This window comes from Aphidius gifuensis, linkage group LG4, assembly GCF_014905175.1.
Source record: "Aphidius gifuensis isolate YNYX2018 linkage group LG4, ASM1490517v1, whole genome shotgun sequence".
Lineage (NCBI taxonomy): Eukaryota > Metazoa > Arthropoda > Insecta > Hymenoptera > Braconidae > Aphidius > Aphidius gifuensis.
The window spans coordinates 22,964,024-22,981,436 of NC_057791.1; the positions used below are offsets into that span (position 1 = coordinate 22,964,024).

The 17,413-nt window shown below is 21.6% G+C and overlaps 1 protein-coding gene across 1 annotated transcript; it reads right to left on the reverse strand.

Annotated features, from left to right (window-relative positions):
• Positions 1-10,516: 10,516 nt before the first annotated feature.
• LOC122855783 (protein PFC0760c-like) lies at positions 10,517-16,573 on the reverse strand. The gene is made up of 4 exons (XM_044157381.1): positions 16,237-16,573; positions 15,253-15,554; positions 14,002-14,257; positions 10,517-12,685 (listed from the first exon to the last, which is right to left on the reverse strand). Exons 1-4 carry the CDS (start codon positions 16,486-16,488, stop codon positions 10,553-10,555), a joined length of 2,943 nt encoding a protein of 980 aa, XP_044013316.1. The 5' UTR covers positions 16,489-16,573; the 3' UTR covers positions 10,517-10,552.
• Between the last annotated feature and the right edge of the window lie 840 nt (positions 16,574-17,413).

The window sequence follows — 17,413 nt, forward strand, 5'->3', positions numbered from 1 at the left end:
TATGCCTTCGCTCTGACTTATCAGAGTGAGTTCATTTAAAGTATTGGCAACATTTTCCAATGACAAAATTAAAGTCCTAGGTATTTTAGGAGTACGTTGAAATATAATTTTTAATATTCTTAATTTAGACATATGTGAAAATGCATCCTCTAATTCATTATGGTCAAATGGATATTTTAATCTCAGTTGAAGTTTCTCAAGGTTTGGACATGGTTCACCAAGTAAAGGCACTATGTTAGAATTATCATAAGCTACCAAGTCTAATTCTGTTAAATAACCGCAACATTTATCAAGAAGTGATCTTAAGATACTTAATTTTTTCTCATTTGTTTTGAATTTCTCCGACTTTCCGCAACTCTTTTCGACTTTTCTTCAACTTTCTCTAAGTCAGAGAAAAGTTGGAAAAAAGTCGGAGAAATATTTCCATCAGGGTAATTATTATTAAATTATTAAATTAATTTTAATTTTTTTATCAGTTTAAAATAAGAATGAGATTAGAACGAAAAAAAAAATATTTCCGGGTTTTTTATTTGATAAAATTTAGATAACAAATGTCGTTAAATATTAATTATGATCAGGAAATAATTTACTTGTTTAAAAAATCGATGAATTAGTTTTATATTTAAATATATTTTTAGAGAAGGGAGTAAAAGGTAAATAACCTTTTATAAATTATTGTATTAAAACAGGTCTACGACCCCAAGAATTGTTAGAAAAAAAAATAAATTAAATCCGTAAGTTCTTTGAACTTTGAAATGATAAAATAATTTAAAAAAAGTTAATAACCTTTATTCTAATTATATTCTATTATATAGAAAGTTTATTATTAATTTTATAGAATTATTGATAACAAGCTACCTATGATTAATTAAAAATTAAAAAAAACAAATTGAATTACCTTGAAATTTATTTTTTTTATTATTTTAAAAACTAATTTCAATGTCTAATTATTCAAGGTCGTTCTATTGACTTCCGTATTTTATGTATTAATAGATATTGATAACTCATATCACCTCGACATTAAATATTATTTCGTTTCTCAATTTTAATATTAATATGTTGAGACAGCTTTTAATTATGACAATTTTTTTATCGAATTATTCAACTGATTTTTTAACAATTAATAAATTTCTTTTGTAAAATAATTATCTAAAAAATAAATAAACAATTAAAAATTATACAATTATTGTAAATAATTGTGTTTGAATAAATTAAAAAATGTCGAAGCAATTTTATGATATTAGAAAAGTATGAAAAATAAAATTGAGTGGTTGAGTGATAATTTTTTTTTTCCTTCTTATAAACAAACACGATTAAATTATAATAAATTATTCAAAATATCGAATTATAAATTAATTATTTTTAACTATCCAAGTGATCATTGATTATATTTTTTTTACAAATAAAAAAATGCACAATTAAAAAATAAAAATGATGATTTTTTTTTATTATAGAACTCGCTGTTAATTTAGAAAATATTACTAGACATTATGGAAATAATAAAACCACTGTTGTTATATTACGTTATCATAGTAAAAAATGATAAAATTTAAAAACTGTCTGAATAATATTTATATTTATAAAAAAAAATTATTGTTTTAATTTACCAAAATTAAATATGTCATTTAGATATTTAATTTCACAATATTTTTTGTCAGCAATATTTAATATTAGTGTATATTATTTTTGTGTTCAATTTACATAATAAAATTGAAAAATTGTAATAGTCAAAAATTAAAATTATAACAAAGTTTACATTGATTTTTTGTATAGTAATTTATTAATTTTATTATTATAATAAATAAATAAATAAATGAATTTTTTAAAATGATATTACCTTGTATTATTTATAAATTTAAATAAATAATTTTATTAAACAAAAAAATCAAGTTTTATAGAGTTGTAATAAATAATGCAAAAAACACTTATGTCAATTATATTTGTCCAAAAAAATAATTACCTATATGTAAATGAAAAAACACTTTTACCTTTTTTTTTTGTCTTTTTTTATTTTGTTGAAAAAAATTAATATAATATAAAAGATTGAAAGAAATATATTTGATTACACTTATACTGACTTTTTTGTGATTGAGTGGGGATAATTAACAAGTTGAAAGACACAAAAATTAATGACATTACTTGAACGTTTGTTGAAGAGGCTAGTTGGTTTCTTTTTTTTAAAATAAATTTTAAACATTATTTTACAAATTATTTATAAATTATTTATTAAAACAAAATATAGTTTATTTTTTTTTTAATAATTTCATTTAATATATTACAATATTTATTATTATTTTTAAAGTTTAATTTGTGCATAAATTATCATGTCTAAAAATATTATTTTAATTTTTTTTATAATATTAAGTATTACTGTTACTGGAATAATTGCTCGTAAGTTTCAATTTTTATTCAACTACATAAATAATTAATTAGTTGTTATTTGAATATTTTATATAAGTATTGTTTTAACTGTTTTTTCTTTGAAGCTTTTGGCTCAAATAATGGAAGACTATGTGGTCTTGCTGATGGATCACTTAAATGTAAGCGTCCTTACACTTGCCACTACTATACTACACAGTATTACTGCCCAAGTGGAGACTGGTGTTGTTATCCAAGTAATCTATAATTAATTATTCATCAAAATACTATTTAATTTAAAATAATAATTATTAAATTTGTTCTATCTTTTTATCTAAATTAAATATTCTTATTAACGATTTATTATTTTATTATTTTGAAGGTTCCAAGTGGGAAGAGTAATTTAGAAAAAATTACGAGCTGTTGATCAAAGTTAAATTCAATAAACATTTCAAGGTGAAACTTATTGGAGTATTGAAGAAAAAAAAAAATAATAAAATTATTGAAAAAGTTATTATTTTGTAAATACAAAAATTAACTTAAAAAAAAAAAATGTGTATCATAAATGGTAATAGTTTTAGTCATAAAATAAAGCTTTATGTACATTGAGAGTTATAAAAAAATAAATAAAATTAAATACTTACTTGAGTACTTGGACAAATGCAAATCTGCCACGTTACTGTTTTTTTATTATTATTATAATAGAACAATATTTTTTTTTATAAATATATTAATAATGAATTATTATTGTTTTTAAAAATATTCAACAATGCGTATGAATATTTTTATAAATTTATTTGAGAGTGTTGTCATATTGTTCAACCTAATTTGTGCTACCCATCGTAAGTTTATAATAATTTTTTTTATAATATATATTATATATTGTTAGGATTTTATTTAATTGGAAAAAAAATATATTATTTACCGAACTTGACTGTGAAGATTTGTATGATATCGGATATGCATGTCTACCGGCGAAAGATGTTGCTATTATTGTAAATTAAAAATATATTTTTCATTTCCATTATAATTCAACAATATTTATTTATTTTTTTTTGAATATATCAATAATGAATTAATATTCTTTACAGACTTTAAACCTGAAGAAAAATGAGTAATAAATATCAACGAAATGACACTGTATCGACAGCATAATAAATCCCTGGAAAAATTTGAAAAAAATCATATTTAAAAAACAGTGGAATGTCTCAGTCATTAGACAAAAAAAAAAAATATTTCTACTTAATATATTTGTGTCATATAAAAATAATAAAAAATAAATAAAGTTGATATTTAAAATAAAAGGTATTTTCAGAAAATTTATTTATTAAAAATAATTCAAGTCAACCAGGAAGTTTAAAATTAGATTATCAAAAGTATAATTAAAAATCAATTTAAATTGACTTAAGAATTTTGTTATATTTAATAATCGATGCCATTTATTCGCCACTCTTTAAAAGTATCAGTCAATTTTATTTCCTTCTTTCAATTAAATTCATCATAAATTTTAAATATTATTATTACATTATTTGTCAAGAAATATTATATTTATTTTTTTTATAATTTTAACTATTACTGCGGTCTGCGTTACTACAATCGTTGCTCGTAAGGTTAATTTTATATTTAACTATTTATTCAATTTGTTTATTATTTAAAAGTTTCTCAAACTTTTTTTAACTTTTCTCCAATTTGCAATTTATTTCAACTTTTTTTCACTGTATATCTCCGACTTCTCTTGTTTTCAACCTTTCTCCGCCATTTCATCAGCAGTGGATCATTATCATAAAAAAGTGGAGAAAGTCGGAGAAAAGTCGGAAAAAGTTGTAGAAATATTTTCACCAGGTAGCTGCTGCGAATATCTAGTTCAGCCGATTCTGATCAGTTGTTGCAAGTTGTTGAATATTATATGTTATCAACTGTTGATAAAGTTGAATAAGATGATAAATTTGATACTGATTCAATGATTGTTGATACTGACGATGGTGTATTTGCTTCTGTACTGTTGATGTCGATGGAATAAGTTCCACTTTTCGTATTACTTTCGTTTCGATTTTCATAAATTTTTTTTTAATTGATAAAAATTACTATTGAGTTATGATTAATTTTTATTCTTATGTTACCGTGATAATGACTTATTTTCATCTTTTATAATGAAATCTCTGGTAATACAATTACATTAATTGGAGCCAGATCTGATCCAATTTGGCTCACATAAGATTTGATCTGATTAGATCCAATCCCATCTGAGCCAGATCAGATCAGATCTGGGTACATATCAAACAATTACAGACTAGATCTGACTAGATCAAACTTGATCTGTTAAAATAATAATGATGAAATTATTGATAAAAAAAAATAAAAATCAACCCAATGTATATGGTTATTAAATTTTATATTTTTCAATTATAATTTTTATTTATATTTTGAAGATTATTTTGTTTAATAATATTAATTTACAAAAGTGTAAAAAAATTTTTTTTTCCAAATAAAAATTTATAAAAGTTTATAAAAAAAAATTAAACACACCAGCCAAGTATTAATAATAATACAAACACAAAACGATAACAAAAAATTATTTTTGTTTAATGTTTAGCAATAAAATAATTTATATTTTTTTTGGCTGTATAATTTTCAAACTTTATAATAATTCCTTCACGTGTAAAAAATTTAAAATATAAAAATCTTCAATATTAGAATAAAAAAAAAATTTCAAGCTGGGTTTTTATCTAGAAAATGAAATTGTTTTATCATTATTATGAAATTTATGATTTTATTTAACTTGACTGCTCAATTTTAGTGACAAGTTTAATATATTTTTAATCAAAGTAATAAAATAAAATTAAAATTTTTATTTTTAAACTTAGTTTTTAAAAAAAATATATTAATTTAATTTATCCATGAAATATATTGAAATGTTAAAGAACACAAAACAAACAATAAAATCTTAAAAAATTAATTTATATTTTATATAAAGAAAAATAAAAAAAATGTATGTTTTAAATAGCAATTATTCTTATCACAAGGCTTTATGCATATTTTTCGGTATGAAAAAAAATTAAGTTGCGTAATTTGACAAATATAAATTACTTAAATTATTATTGAAAATTTAATTAGTCCACGTCAAGTAAATTAAAAATACTATATTTTTTGTTGTCATTATAATCCAACATTATAACTTTAAAAAAAATATATTAATGATAAATTATTATTGTTTTTAATACAGACTTCAAACCTGAAGAAAAATGAGTAATAAATATCAACGAAATGACACTGTTTTGAAAGCAAGATGAATCCCGGAAAAAATTTATATATTCTAGTTATAATCTGTTAAATTGTATTTTCTACAATTTTATTCTGTAACCCTTTTATGGCTGAATAGGCCGTTGGGCACATCAAAATAAATAAATAAATAAATAATAATAGTAATAATTGCTATTCATATGCACACGTGTCAAAATATATATTCCTTATATAAAAAGGACAGTTTCTCACTTACTCTCATATGAATTTCTTTCTGTTTGCCTTTTTCTTTTTTATTTATCCTTGATGATAAACCTTGACTGATCTAATTTAAATCATGGGTGATTTGGATTTTTTAAATAAATATAATTTTCAAGTCTATAGATTTATATATAAATCTATTATTTAATATAAAAACAAATTAAATATATATGTTGAATATAAATTAAACTTACGAGCAATGATTCAGTAACAAAAATTTAAAATTATAAAAAAATAATTTATATTTTTGAATAAATTTATTACATATTATGCATAAAGTAATTTAAAAATAATATTCAAATTTATGATATTTTTTTGAAAGAAGGAAATAAAATTTTCATTTTATAAATAAATCTTCATATTAAATATAACGAAATTCTCAGGTCAATTTAAATTGATTTTTAATTATACTTTTGATAATCTAATTTTAAACTTCCTAGTTGACTTGAATTAATTAATAGTAATAATTTTTATCATAAAATAAGTCTTTATGCATATTGCGAAGTATAAGAAAAATTAAGTTGGGTAATTAATTTACCTGCGTAGTTGGACAAATATAAAGCTGCCACGTATAAATTATTATTAAAAATTTCATTCGTCCACGTCAATCATCAGAACAATTTGTTTTTCACTTTACTGAAAAATTCATAATACCTAAAACCTTCATAGCATCAACAGCTGTTAATTTCAATAATTTATTTATTATTTATTTTAAAAAAATTCAACAATGCGTATGAATATTTTCGTGAATTTATTTGGGAGTGTTCTCGTATTGTTCAGCCTTTTTTGTGCTTCTCATCGTAAGTTTACAATAATTTTTTTATAATATATATTTTATATTTTTACAATTTTATTTAATTTAAAAAAAAAAAAATTATTATTTACAGAACTTCGCTGTGTCACTTTACATGATCAAGGATATAGATGTACTTTTAAGAAAATTGTCATATTTGAACTGATTACATGTGTTTATGCATTAATGTTAAATAAATTAAAATATTATATTTTCATTATATCAAAATATAATTTTTTGAGAATATATTAATGATAAATTATTACTGTGTTTAACACAGGCTTTGAACATGAAGAAAAATGAGTAATAAAAATCAACGAAATGGCTCTGTATTTGCATCATGATGAATCCCTGAAAAAATTCGAAATAATCATATTTAAAAAATAGTAAAATGTATTCGTCATTAGACAAAAAAAAAATATTTCTAATACATATATTTGTGTCATATAAAAATAATAAAAAATGAATAAAGTTGATATTTAAAATAAAAGATATTTTTAGAAATTTTTTTATCAAAAATAATTCAAGTCAACCAGGATATTAAAAGTTTAAAATTAGATTATCAAAAGTATAATTAAAAATCAATTTAAATTGATTTAAGAATTTTGTTATATTTAATAATCGAGGCCATTCATTCGTCACTCTTTAAAGGTATCAGTCAATTTTATTTCCTTGTTTCAAAAAATTCATCATAAATTTTGAATATTATTTTTAAATTACTTATGCATAATTTAATTTGTACATAAATTATCATGTCAAGAAATATAATATTGATTTTTTTTATAATTTTAAGTATTTCTGTTACTGGAATCATTGCTCGTAAGTTTAATTTTATATTCAACTATATATATTTAATTTATTTTTATATTAAAAAATTATATAACTATTTGATAAATTATTTTTAAAGCTTTTGGTTCAAATAATGCAAGAGTATGTGCAAGTTATGATAGAACAATAAAATGCAAAGCTCCATATACTTGTCATTATTACACTACGGCGTATTATTGTCCAAGTGGATATTGGTGCTGTTACACTGGTAAATTTATAAATAATTATCAAATTAAAAATACATACATCATTTAGATAAAAAAATCTATATTTATTTTTTACTATATTTATATCTAAATTATTTTTTAGCACCTTTCGAGCGAGAAGAATAAAAAAATTCAACAATTGGCTGTTTTAAATATATCTTCATCGATCCACCTCAATCATCAACAAAAAAAAATTTGTAATTTTAAATTAACCAACATTTTTAAAAGCTAATTTACAAAATAAAAACAATAAAATATCAATTGCTGTTATTTTAAATTGTCTATTAATGGAGTTGATAAATAAAAATTTATTAATTTAAAATTTGTAATTTTGTTGATGATAATATTTTAAAGAAAAACAAAAAATAGATTTGTCATTATTGTATTTAATTTTTTAAAATGTACCCCAGGTAGAAATAAGAGTCAATTTTTTGCTTTCTCATATCAAATTAACATGTAAAGTCAAAAAGTCACCTCAAATTGACTCTAATTTCTACCTGGGTACGTCACTTGTATTATTTGTAAACATTAAGCGTTTTTTTTCTTAAATAATAACAAAAAAAAATTAATATTACAATTACATTAGACAGAGCAACAAAAAAAATAAAAATAAACTATTAATATATTTTAAAGAAAATTACTTTTTTTTTTGTATATATATTTTTTTTTCGTACCTTTGTTGAATTCTTTAGTTAATAAAAAAAGTGGTAACTTACTTCGTTGGTTGGCTTGGAATCTTTGGTAGTCAGACTTGATCGTATATATCCCTGGTGGAAATATTTCTCCGACTTTTCTCGAACTTTTCTTCAACTTTTCTCCGTCATTTCACCACCTTTTTACGAAAACTACCCGCATTAAATGTGTCAATAGTTTATTAGTATTTTCAGAGATGTTGTCTATATAAAATATTTAAAAGAATTTGTCAAAAGAAAATAAATAATCACTTTGTAGTTAAAAAAAAACTAAATATAATAAAAAAAAAAAATTTCAATCTCATAATTCTTATTAAAATATTATTATAAACTTATTTCTGTTAAAATAAAAAATATAGTTATTAAATTTTATATTTTTAGCTTATCTAACTTTCCCTGATAAGATCTCCTAATTAGTCCACTCGGCCAGGCTCATTTGTTATAATTAAAAAAATTCTAATAAAAATAAAAAATCTAATATCATAATCATCATCTATTTTTATTTGAAATGAAATAAATAACAACATTCAATTTTCAATTATAAAATAATAGATTTATCATAAGTGTTTAATTTTTTTTTTATTAATTTTCATTTATTCTTTATTAAACATAATATTAATTAATTAAAAAAAAAAACAAAACTGTCTTTATACATAGATACAGTAAAGATTATTAATGTTTTCATTAAAATATAATAACAATATTTTTTTTAATTGTTTATTCGATCATAAAAATATAATTTTATTTATAAATACGAGTGTTATTATTTTGATGACATTTTTAAAATTATTATAATTATATATTTTTTTTAATTCATATAGTAAATAGGCCTCATATATATCTCTGGTGAGAATATTTCTCCACCTTTTCTTTAACTTTTCTCCGGCTTTTGACCCATCATCGGAGAAAACTGGAGAAAAGTCGGAGAAAGTTGGAGAAAAATCGGAAAGCATTTGGGACTGGATTTGTATTTGTTGATAATGAAGTATTGTTTGTTTATTCTGATGAAATATATATCCATTTGTTGACGAAGTTGTTGATCAGCTAGTTGTGATGATAAGTCATTATTACAAGTTAATGGTATTTTTTTGATCATCGTGATCTGGTGCAATAATGGTGGCAAATATTTTCGTGTTTTCTGATGTCATGTTTTCTCTTCTGCCAATAATATATTCGTGAATTCCAGCAATTTTGAAGTTACTTTTTTTTTCCTGTCAGCTGTAATTTGTTTTATTGAAAATTAAAATACTAAAGACAAGCAGTAGCTCAGAAAAAGATGTAGCTAAGGAATTAACGTAGCTAAACAAATTATGTGGTAATTTACATTAATTCCTTAGCCACATATTTTCCTCAGCTATTGCTTGTCCTTAGTAATTTTTTGAATAGCAATATCAAATAGGCTTTTTTAAATAATTACATGGACGATAATAGTTTTTTTTTTAGTTACAAATATAAAATTACAATTGCACCAACTTAGGTACATGAGTAAATACAGGTAAATTCAGTTTTAATTTGTTTAATGATACATGACATGTATAAAAAGTATTTTTTTTTTTTTTCGATTAATTAATTTTTTTCTAAATATATTATTTGAAATTTTAATTGAATTATTTACAATTAATTATCATTTTTTCTGTTTAAATTTTAAATTTTAAATTTTACAACTAGTAGAATAAAAATAACAATACTATGACAATTATTGAATTACTATTTTATTATTTTGTTTATTATTTTTTGTTTTTTTTTTTGGTCCATAGATTAACATTGGCTTTAAAACATTGGACAGTTATTATTTCATTTTGGCATTATAATTTTACGTATGAACTTGGCACTGAAATAATAATAATTTAAACATTCCAGGTACATTGATAAAACATTATCACAAAATAACTCAACCATACAAACCTCATTCAAAAAATAAAAAAAATAAAGCAACACATGTTTGAATATTAATTAAAACAACTTGTCAATTAAATTAACAAACCCAACAAATTTTACATGACAAGATAATTAATCAAATAATAAATTATCATTTAATTTTCATTTTGTGATATTTAATTATCATCTACAATATGAAATAACAACTAATAAAATAAATAAAGCTTCAACAGATTACAATTTATCATCAAAAAATATATATATCATAATTTTCTTGTCGTTTTTTAAATAAATTTTCAAACACGAACACCACTGGGACCACCAGTACCATCAAATATTTCATTATTAACCGGTGATAATATATTATTTTTATATTTATTACAATAACTATCACTAATTCTAATATTAACACAATCTCTATGATTTTCATTAATTTTTAAAATAGCATTTCTACATCCAAAAATCACAGATCCAGTTGATTTACTATGACTATTATATTTAAGATCATTAAAACTAACAGACGACACTGATGATTGAATTTTTGATTTATCTAAATTATTATTATCATCATCATCATTAGTATCAGTATCATCAAACGATGTAAAATTATCAGTTTGTCCATCGAAAAATGATTCACGTAATGATGATGTTAATGGATCAGGACAAATAAATGAATCAGTAAATGTTGTGTCATTTAAATCACTACCACTTGTACATGTATAATTATTAACTGAATATGATGATGGTGATAATTTATGACTATCAATATTTGATAATGCCTCTTGGCTTCTTGATGATTCAAACCATCGTAAATCAGATGGACGTCTTGAACTAAATCTTGTTGTTGCTGATAAATCATGTTCATTAAATAAATTACCATTTAAATTTCTATCAGCATCTGATGATTTTAATAATGCATTTGATAATTCAATTGGATTTACTGTGCTTTTAACATTGTTATCACTGTCATCATCATCTTCATCATCAAAGTTTTCGATATTTAATAATACATATGGTACAATTGGATCAGAATATCTCACTGAACATTTTGAACTATTTCTTCTACTTGTTGATGCATTATTTCTACAATTAATATCAATTTTATTAAGAGTATTATCATTGTCTTCGTCATCTTCATCAGCTGAAGATTCCTCTTCTAGACAATCAAGTGGTAATGGATCAACTGGAGTTGGTGGCTCTGAACGTATTCTTGGTAATGTTAATAAATTATATTTTTTATTTGACTCAATATAATTTTTTTTTTTTGATATATATGTTAATTTATCAATTCCAACAATTGTTTCAATATTTTTTGTATTAATACCATGATAATTTTGACGTTCATTATTAAATAAATTTGTTAATTTATTTGCTGTTATTGTTAATTTTCTTGATGCTTTACGACATTTAAATATAATATCATTTTTATTTTTTAATTGACAATTATGGATTATATTTTTATCTAAATTTTGAATTGAATGACCATGATAATTAGATGTATGATCGTATTTTAATTTTATTATTGTATTATTTATTGATTTTATATTTGGATCTGATAATGATGATAGACCTGAATCACGACGTTGTTTTAATCTCATTATTCTGTCGTTTAATATTTCATTTATTGATACATCATCATCATCATCATCATCGTCATCATCGTCATCATCATCATATTGAATTTCTGTGTTATTCAACATTGGCTCTGATATTGCATTTATTTTTTTTTTATTATTAACAAGCTCTGTTTTTAAATTTTGATAAGATTTAAATTTTGTTTCATCAATACGTCGATGATTTTTACAACAAGTATTATTGTTGATGTTGTTGATGTTGTTGCTACTATTTAAATAACGTAAATGACGTATTTTATTAAACGTTGGATCTAGAAGATATTTTAAATTTTTAAATTTTTCAATGTTATAATTTTTATCAATAATACGATTACGATTATTGACATAATCTTTATCAAGCATTTTAGCTAAATCATTAACGTCTTCTTCAATAATTGCTGATACACTTGAAAAATTTTTTGAATTTTTTTTTTCATTATCTTCGGGTGATATATCAACTTCTATGTTTAATTGTTTTTTTTGTACTGTGTAGTAATTTGAATTATTTGATGATTTAGCAGCGAAACAATCTTCAACTGGTGGACGTTGTTCATCATCGTTATTTTTATTTATATCGGAAAGTTGAAAATTTATTGAACGACGCATTGGTGAACAGCCATAACGACTTGGATGTATACCAAATAGAATTAATAAATTTTCAGCAATTTTACCAGCTGCTATACGCATTTCACCATGATGAAATGCATAGATCCAAGGATTTAAACCACTGTGAGCTAGGATTGGTAAGCTCAGCCAGAATACAGACCAGTCTGTTAATATTTTTGTTCCACAAAAAATATCAAGAAGCATGCAAGTCTGTAATGAAAAATTTTCATTATTAATAATCCATAAATTTTGATAATTTTTCAAGATTAAATAAATAAAATTGTAGAAGCATTTTCGAGTTGATATTATTGAAATGAATATTTGTAAAATAAAAAAATAAATGATTTAATTAATTTAGAGTGAATGTAAATTTGTCAAAATAATAAAAAATATATTTTATAAATAAATAATATAAATAATAATATTTTAACATTCAAATATTTATTTACAATATTAATTAAATTATATTCAAATTTTTCAGATGAATTTTACATTTGTAAAATGATAAAAATAACAAGTGAATTATTAATTCTACAAGAGCTTTTTAAACACAATATTATTTTACAACATAATAAAAAATAGATACAAATAAATTCATTAATTTAAGCTTAATGTTAATCACATTGATCATGATAAATAAAATTTTTTTATACTATTTATTTATGAAAATAAATTTTTTTTTAAATTTTTTTTCTCTTACAAATTATAGATTTTAATAAATATAAAAATTTTTATTTTAATAATCAACATTGCGTATAATTATTGCTGACAGTCTACAATAAGTTTATAAAATTTAAAAAATAAATTTATGACTTTATAAAGAAATTTCTATAGAAAGAAAAAAAATATTATAAATAATTTCCATAGAAAATTTTATGTATATATTTATTATGCAAACATCAATTTACCCATATAAAAAACATAATCAGCGAATAATTGGCAAGAATTTTTTTTATATTTAAATTGGCAAAGCAATAAATTATCACGGTAATAATTTATTCATGCACCAAAAGTTTTCTAAACCTTCATGGTCACATAAATTGAGCCAACTCGTCCAATTTATAATATTTTTTTTCGTTATCATTTAAAACTTTCATTTTATTTTTTCATTCAGCAAAGTATTTTTTAAAAAGTAGCCAACTTGCAAAAGTCTCGATTGGACAATAGGGAAATCATGTTAAAGGTATTTTAAATATATATTTATTTTTTATATATTTTACAAAGATATTTACTTTGCAATTCCTGTCGCGTTTATAATGTTTATTACGACTTTGTCACTTTTTTGCATTTATTGAGTAAAGTAGAAAACATCCAAGTTGAACGTGTCTTGAATTAATAAAGCTTCAGGAATAATAAAATACTTAATAGAACGAAAAAAATAAAATAAAAAAAGAACCAAACTAAACGCTTTCTTATATAAACAAAAAATAGATGATTTTATTTTTTGTTTATTAAAAAACATGTATCTTAATTATTATAAATTATAATTAAGATAAATTAATTAGTAAAATAAATATTTACGTCACCTGAAAAGGTAGCCAAAGAACAAAAAATGCACCAACAGTAACAGCCAATGTTTGTCCGTATCTTGGCAATGTTAGTGTTTGAGTTTCATGACGAAATGATAATTCAACAGTGTATATTGCACGTGCATGTGCACGTGCAACAAGATAAACATATATATAACAACCAAGTAGTATCAATGCACTTGGTGCCCATACAGCAACAACCAAAAAAACACGTACTGGTGGTTGTACAGCAGCACCAAAACGACAGCTACCACTGAAAATTAAAAATACAAAAAATATATCAATTCTATCATTTAATAATTAATTAATAATTAATAAAATAAAATATACTTTTTAATTAAGAAAATTCTTTTTTTTCTTTTAAATTTTTAAATAGCTGAAATTTAATTTTTTATATTTATGAAAGTTTGTTTACGTAATCAATTGAAGTGACTAATGAGTATAATTTTAAAGGCTTTGAAACAAAAACTAAAGCTAATTGAAATTAACTGTTGTAAAGAGAATTAAATAAAATGAAAGAAGAAAAAAATACTTTGTTTTATTAAATTTGTTTGAAAAAAGTTTGTAGTTTTTTTTTTTTTTTTCTTTATTTTATTGTTGTTAGAGAGCTTGTAAGCTTGTGAAAACATGTGACACTATGTTCTTTTTTAACAAATTCTTTTGATGAAAAATTTATATATTATTATTAATAATTTATTAATAATAATATATATATTTTTTATTTATTACAATGCTTTATTTATTTTTAATTTCTTCAGGTCATTGTATTATGAAAAAAATTAATTCAGAGAGTATAATATCTCTGGTAGTTATTTATAAAATGAATCACAGTTATTTTTTTCAGACTTTATTTGATTTTTTCTTAATTTTTTTATCTTTGAAATGAATTAAGTAAGAGAGGTGATAACTGAAGTGGCACTAATGAAGCTTTATATTTGTTAATTTTGTTTGTTTTAGCAAAAGACAAAACAACCTGATTAATATCTTCTATATTTCCATTTCAATGAATATTAAAATATCAAAATAAAAAAAATAAAATAAAAACAATTTAAAGAGATAAAAAAAACGGAGAAATTTACGGAGTAATCCGAAATAAATTCAAACCTATTACGGAGAAATATTTCCACCAAGAAAATTAGTTCATCCGTGCAATGCAATTTTAAATCATATTCTTCAATATTTTCTCCACGATTTAATTAAGTTTTAAAAATATTTATAATAACAATAATTTAATGTTTATAATTTTACCTGTGTGATTGAATAATTCCCATTGCCTGGGCATAAATAAGAGGTGTTGATCCGACGGCAATTGCATATATCCAAAATACAGCGATGTATTTTTCAACACTACTGTGAGTTATAATATTTTTATATCTCAATGGTTGAGCAAGTGATGTTAATCTATCAACAGCAATTGCAACAGTGACAAGTACACTCACACTACAAAGTGTTATTATTATGCAGTATGGTAGTATGCATATATTTGTGATTCCAGTTTCTGGTCTACCTGATAACTCCAGGTGAACACCGAAAGGCATAAATACACCAACCTGTTGAATATTTAACTATTTAATATTTTTTTCATTTTTATTTACTTTATTTTTTTTTCAAGTACCAATATTGGATATATTTTGTAAAAGAAAAAAAATATAAAGAGATGAGACTTGATAAAAATTTTTATTTTGAAATATTATTTTTTTTTTTTATTGATATTGATTAAATATTAATTTATAAATTTTATTTTCTTATTTTTAATATTTATACTTGATTTATAAAATTATTAATATCAAAATATTCAATATTTAAGTTTCAAAAAATTAGCAAAGATTAAATTTTTAAATTAATTTTAAATTTTATCGGTGAAAATTATTTATTTGTAAATTTTTTAAACGAATATTTATGCCAAGTATTTTATTAAAATTTTTTCTAATAATTTATAAATTAAAATATCTGTTTATATTATATTAAATTTTAAATAAATTTAATTTTTATTGACAAACAAAAAAGCACAAATAAATTTAATAATAAAATTTTATTTCTCATCGTAATATATAAAATTCATTATAATAATTTCATGAAATACAAATCAAAATGTTTTTTACGTTAACTATTTACTTTAAAAAATAATATATTTTGAATATAAAAATTATTTATTTATTTATTATTGTTAACCCAACAGTACAGATGTACCAGCACAGAGCTATAGATTAAAATTAGTTATAAAATTCTTACCCCAAAATCACTAACAGCAAGTGAAGCAAGTAAACAATTTGATGCTGTTCTTAGTCTTTTATATCGATAAAATGCAGCAAGTATAAGTGTATTACTACTTATTGTAACTGGTGCTAAAATAAACACAATTGAAATAGCAACAATGATTGATATTGTACTACTATCTTCTGTTTCAATTTTAACATTTGGTAATAATGTGCTTGTTATTTGTCCAGCCAATGTTGGCAATCCACCTGACGACAAACTCGACATATTAAAAATAAAAGCTTTCTATTTATTTAGTTATTTATTTATTTTTTATTTTGTCTGACTGTACGTTGACTCTGACCACTTGAGAGTCAAGTCTTGTCCGGAAGCAATCTCAAACTCGTCATTTCGCTTGACTATGCTTTTACTAATTTTTTTTTTTTTCTCCTTTTTTTTTTTATATTTATTTTTTCTGACTTGCATTGACACAGCAGGATGTAGCTCACTAAAATTTCTACTCTTTAAAATAGTAAAGACTATTTTTTTCCATCTGAAAAAATCTGAAATAAATAAATTAATTAATCAAAAAATCATGCCATAAAAATATTTATGTATAAAATTTTTTAACTATTTGTGTGACTATGTGTGTTAATTAAAACTTTTGCATGCATGTTGGTATTTTTTATTTTTATTTTTATCAAACTTTTGAACATTTAGAATACTGTGAAAAGTTGAGACAAAGAGTCATCTATTTTCCTCGTATTTATTCGGTCAAAGAAAAGTCCTTTGAACATTTTAGAATTTGCTTTGTGTTGCAAGTGAGAAAGTGTTTTTTAATTTGAATTTGTAAAGTTTTCATTACGTAAATATTGAAATTGTACATGTGAATTTAACACAACTCAAAGTATCATGTTTGTAATATTGTTTTTCATGTACAAATAATTTTATTTATTTTTTTGTTTGTTGAATAAAATATGCGGGAACCAGAACAATGGAAAAATTTATTATTTATTTATAAAATCAAAGCTGTGTGAATTTTTTTCATGCAAATTAGATATTGTTAAATTGTTTTACATGAAAATGTAAAACCCTTCGAATAACAGAAAACATAAATCAAATAATTTATTACATTGATTTTTTTTTTTTTTTATTAAAAATACATTTAAAAATAATTAATATTCATGAAAAATTTTAAACAGTATTTTTTTAA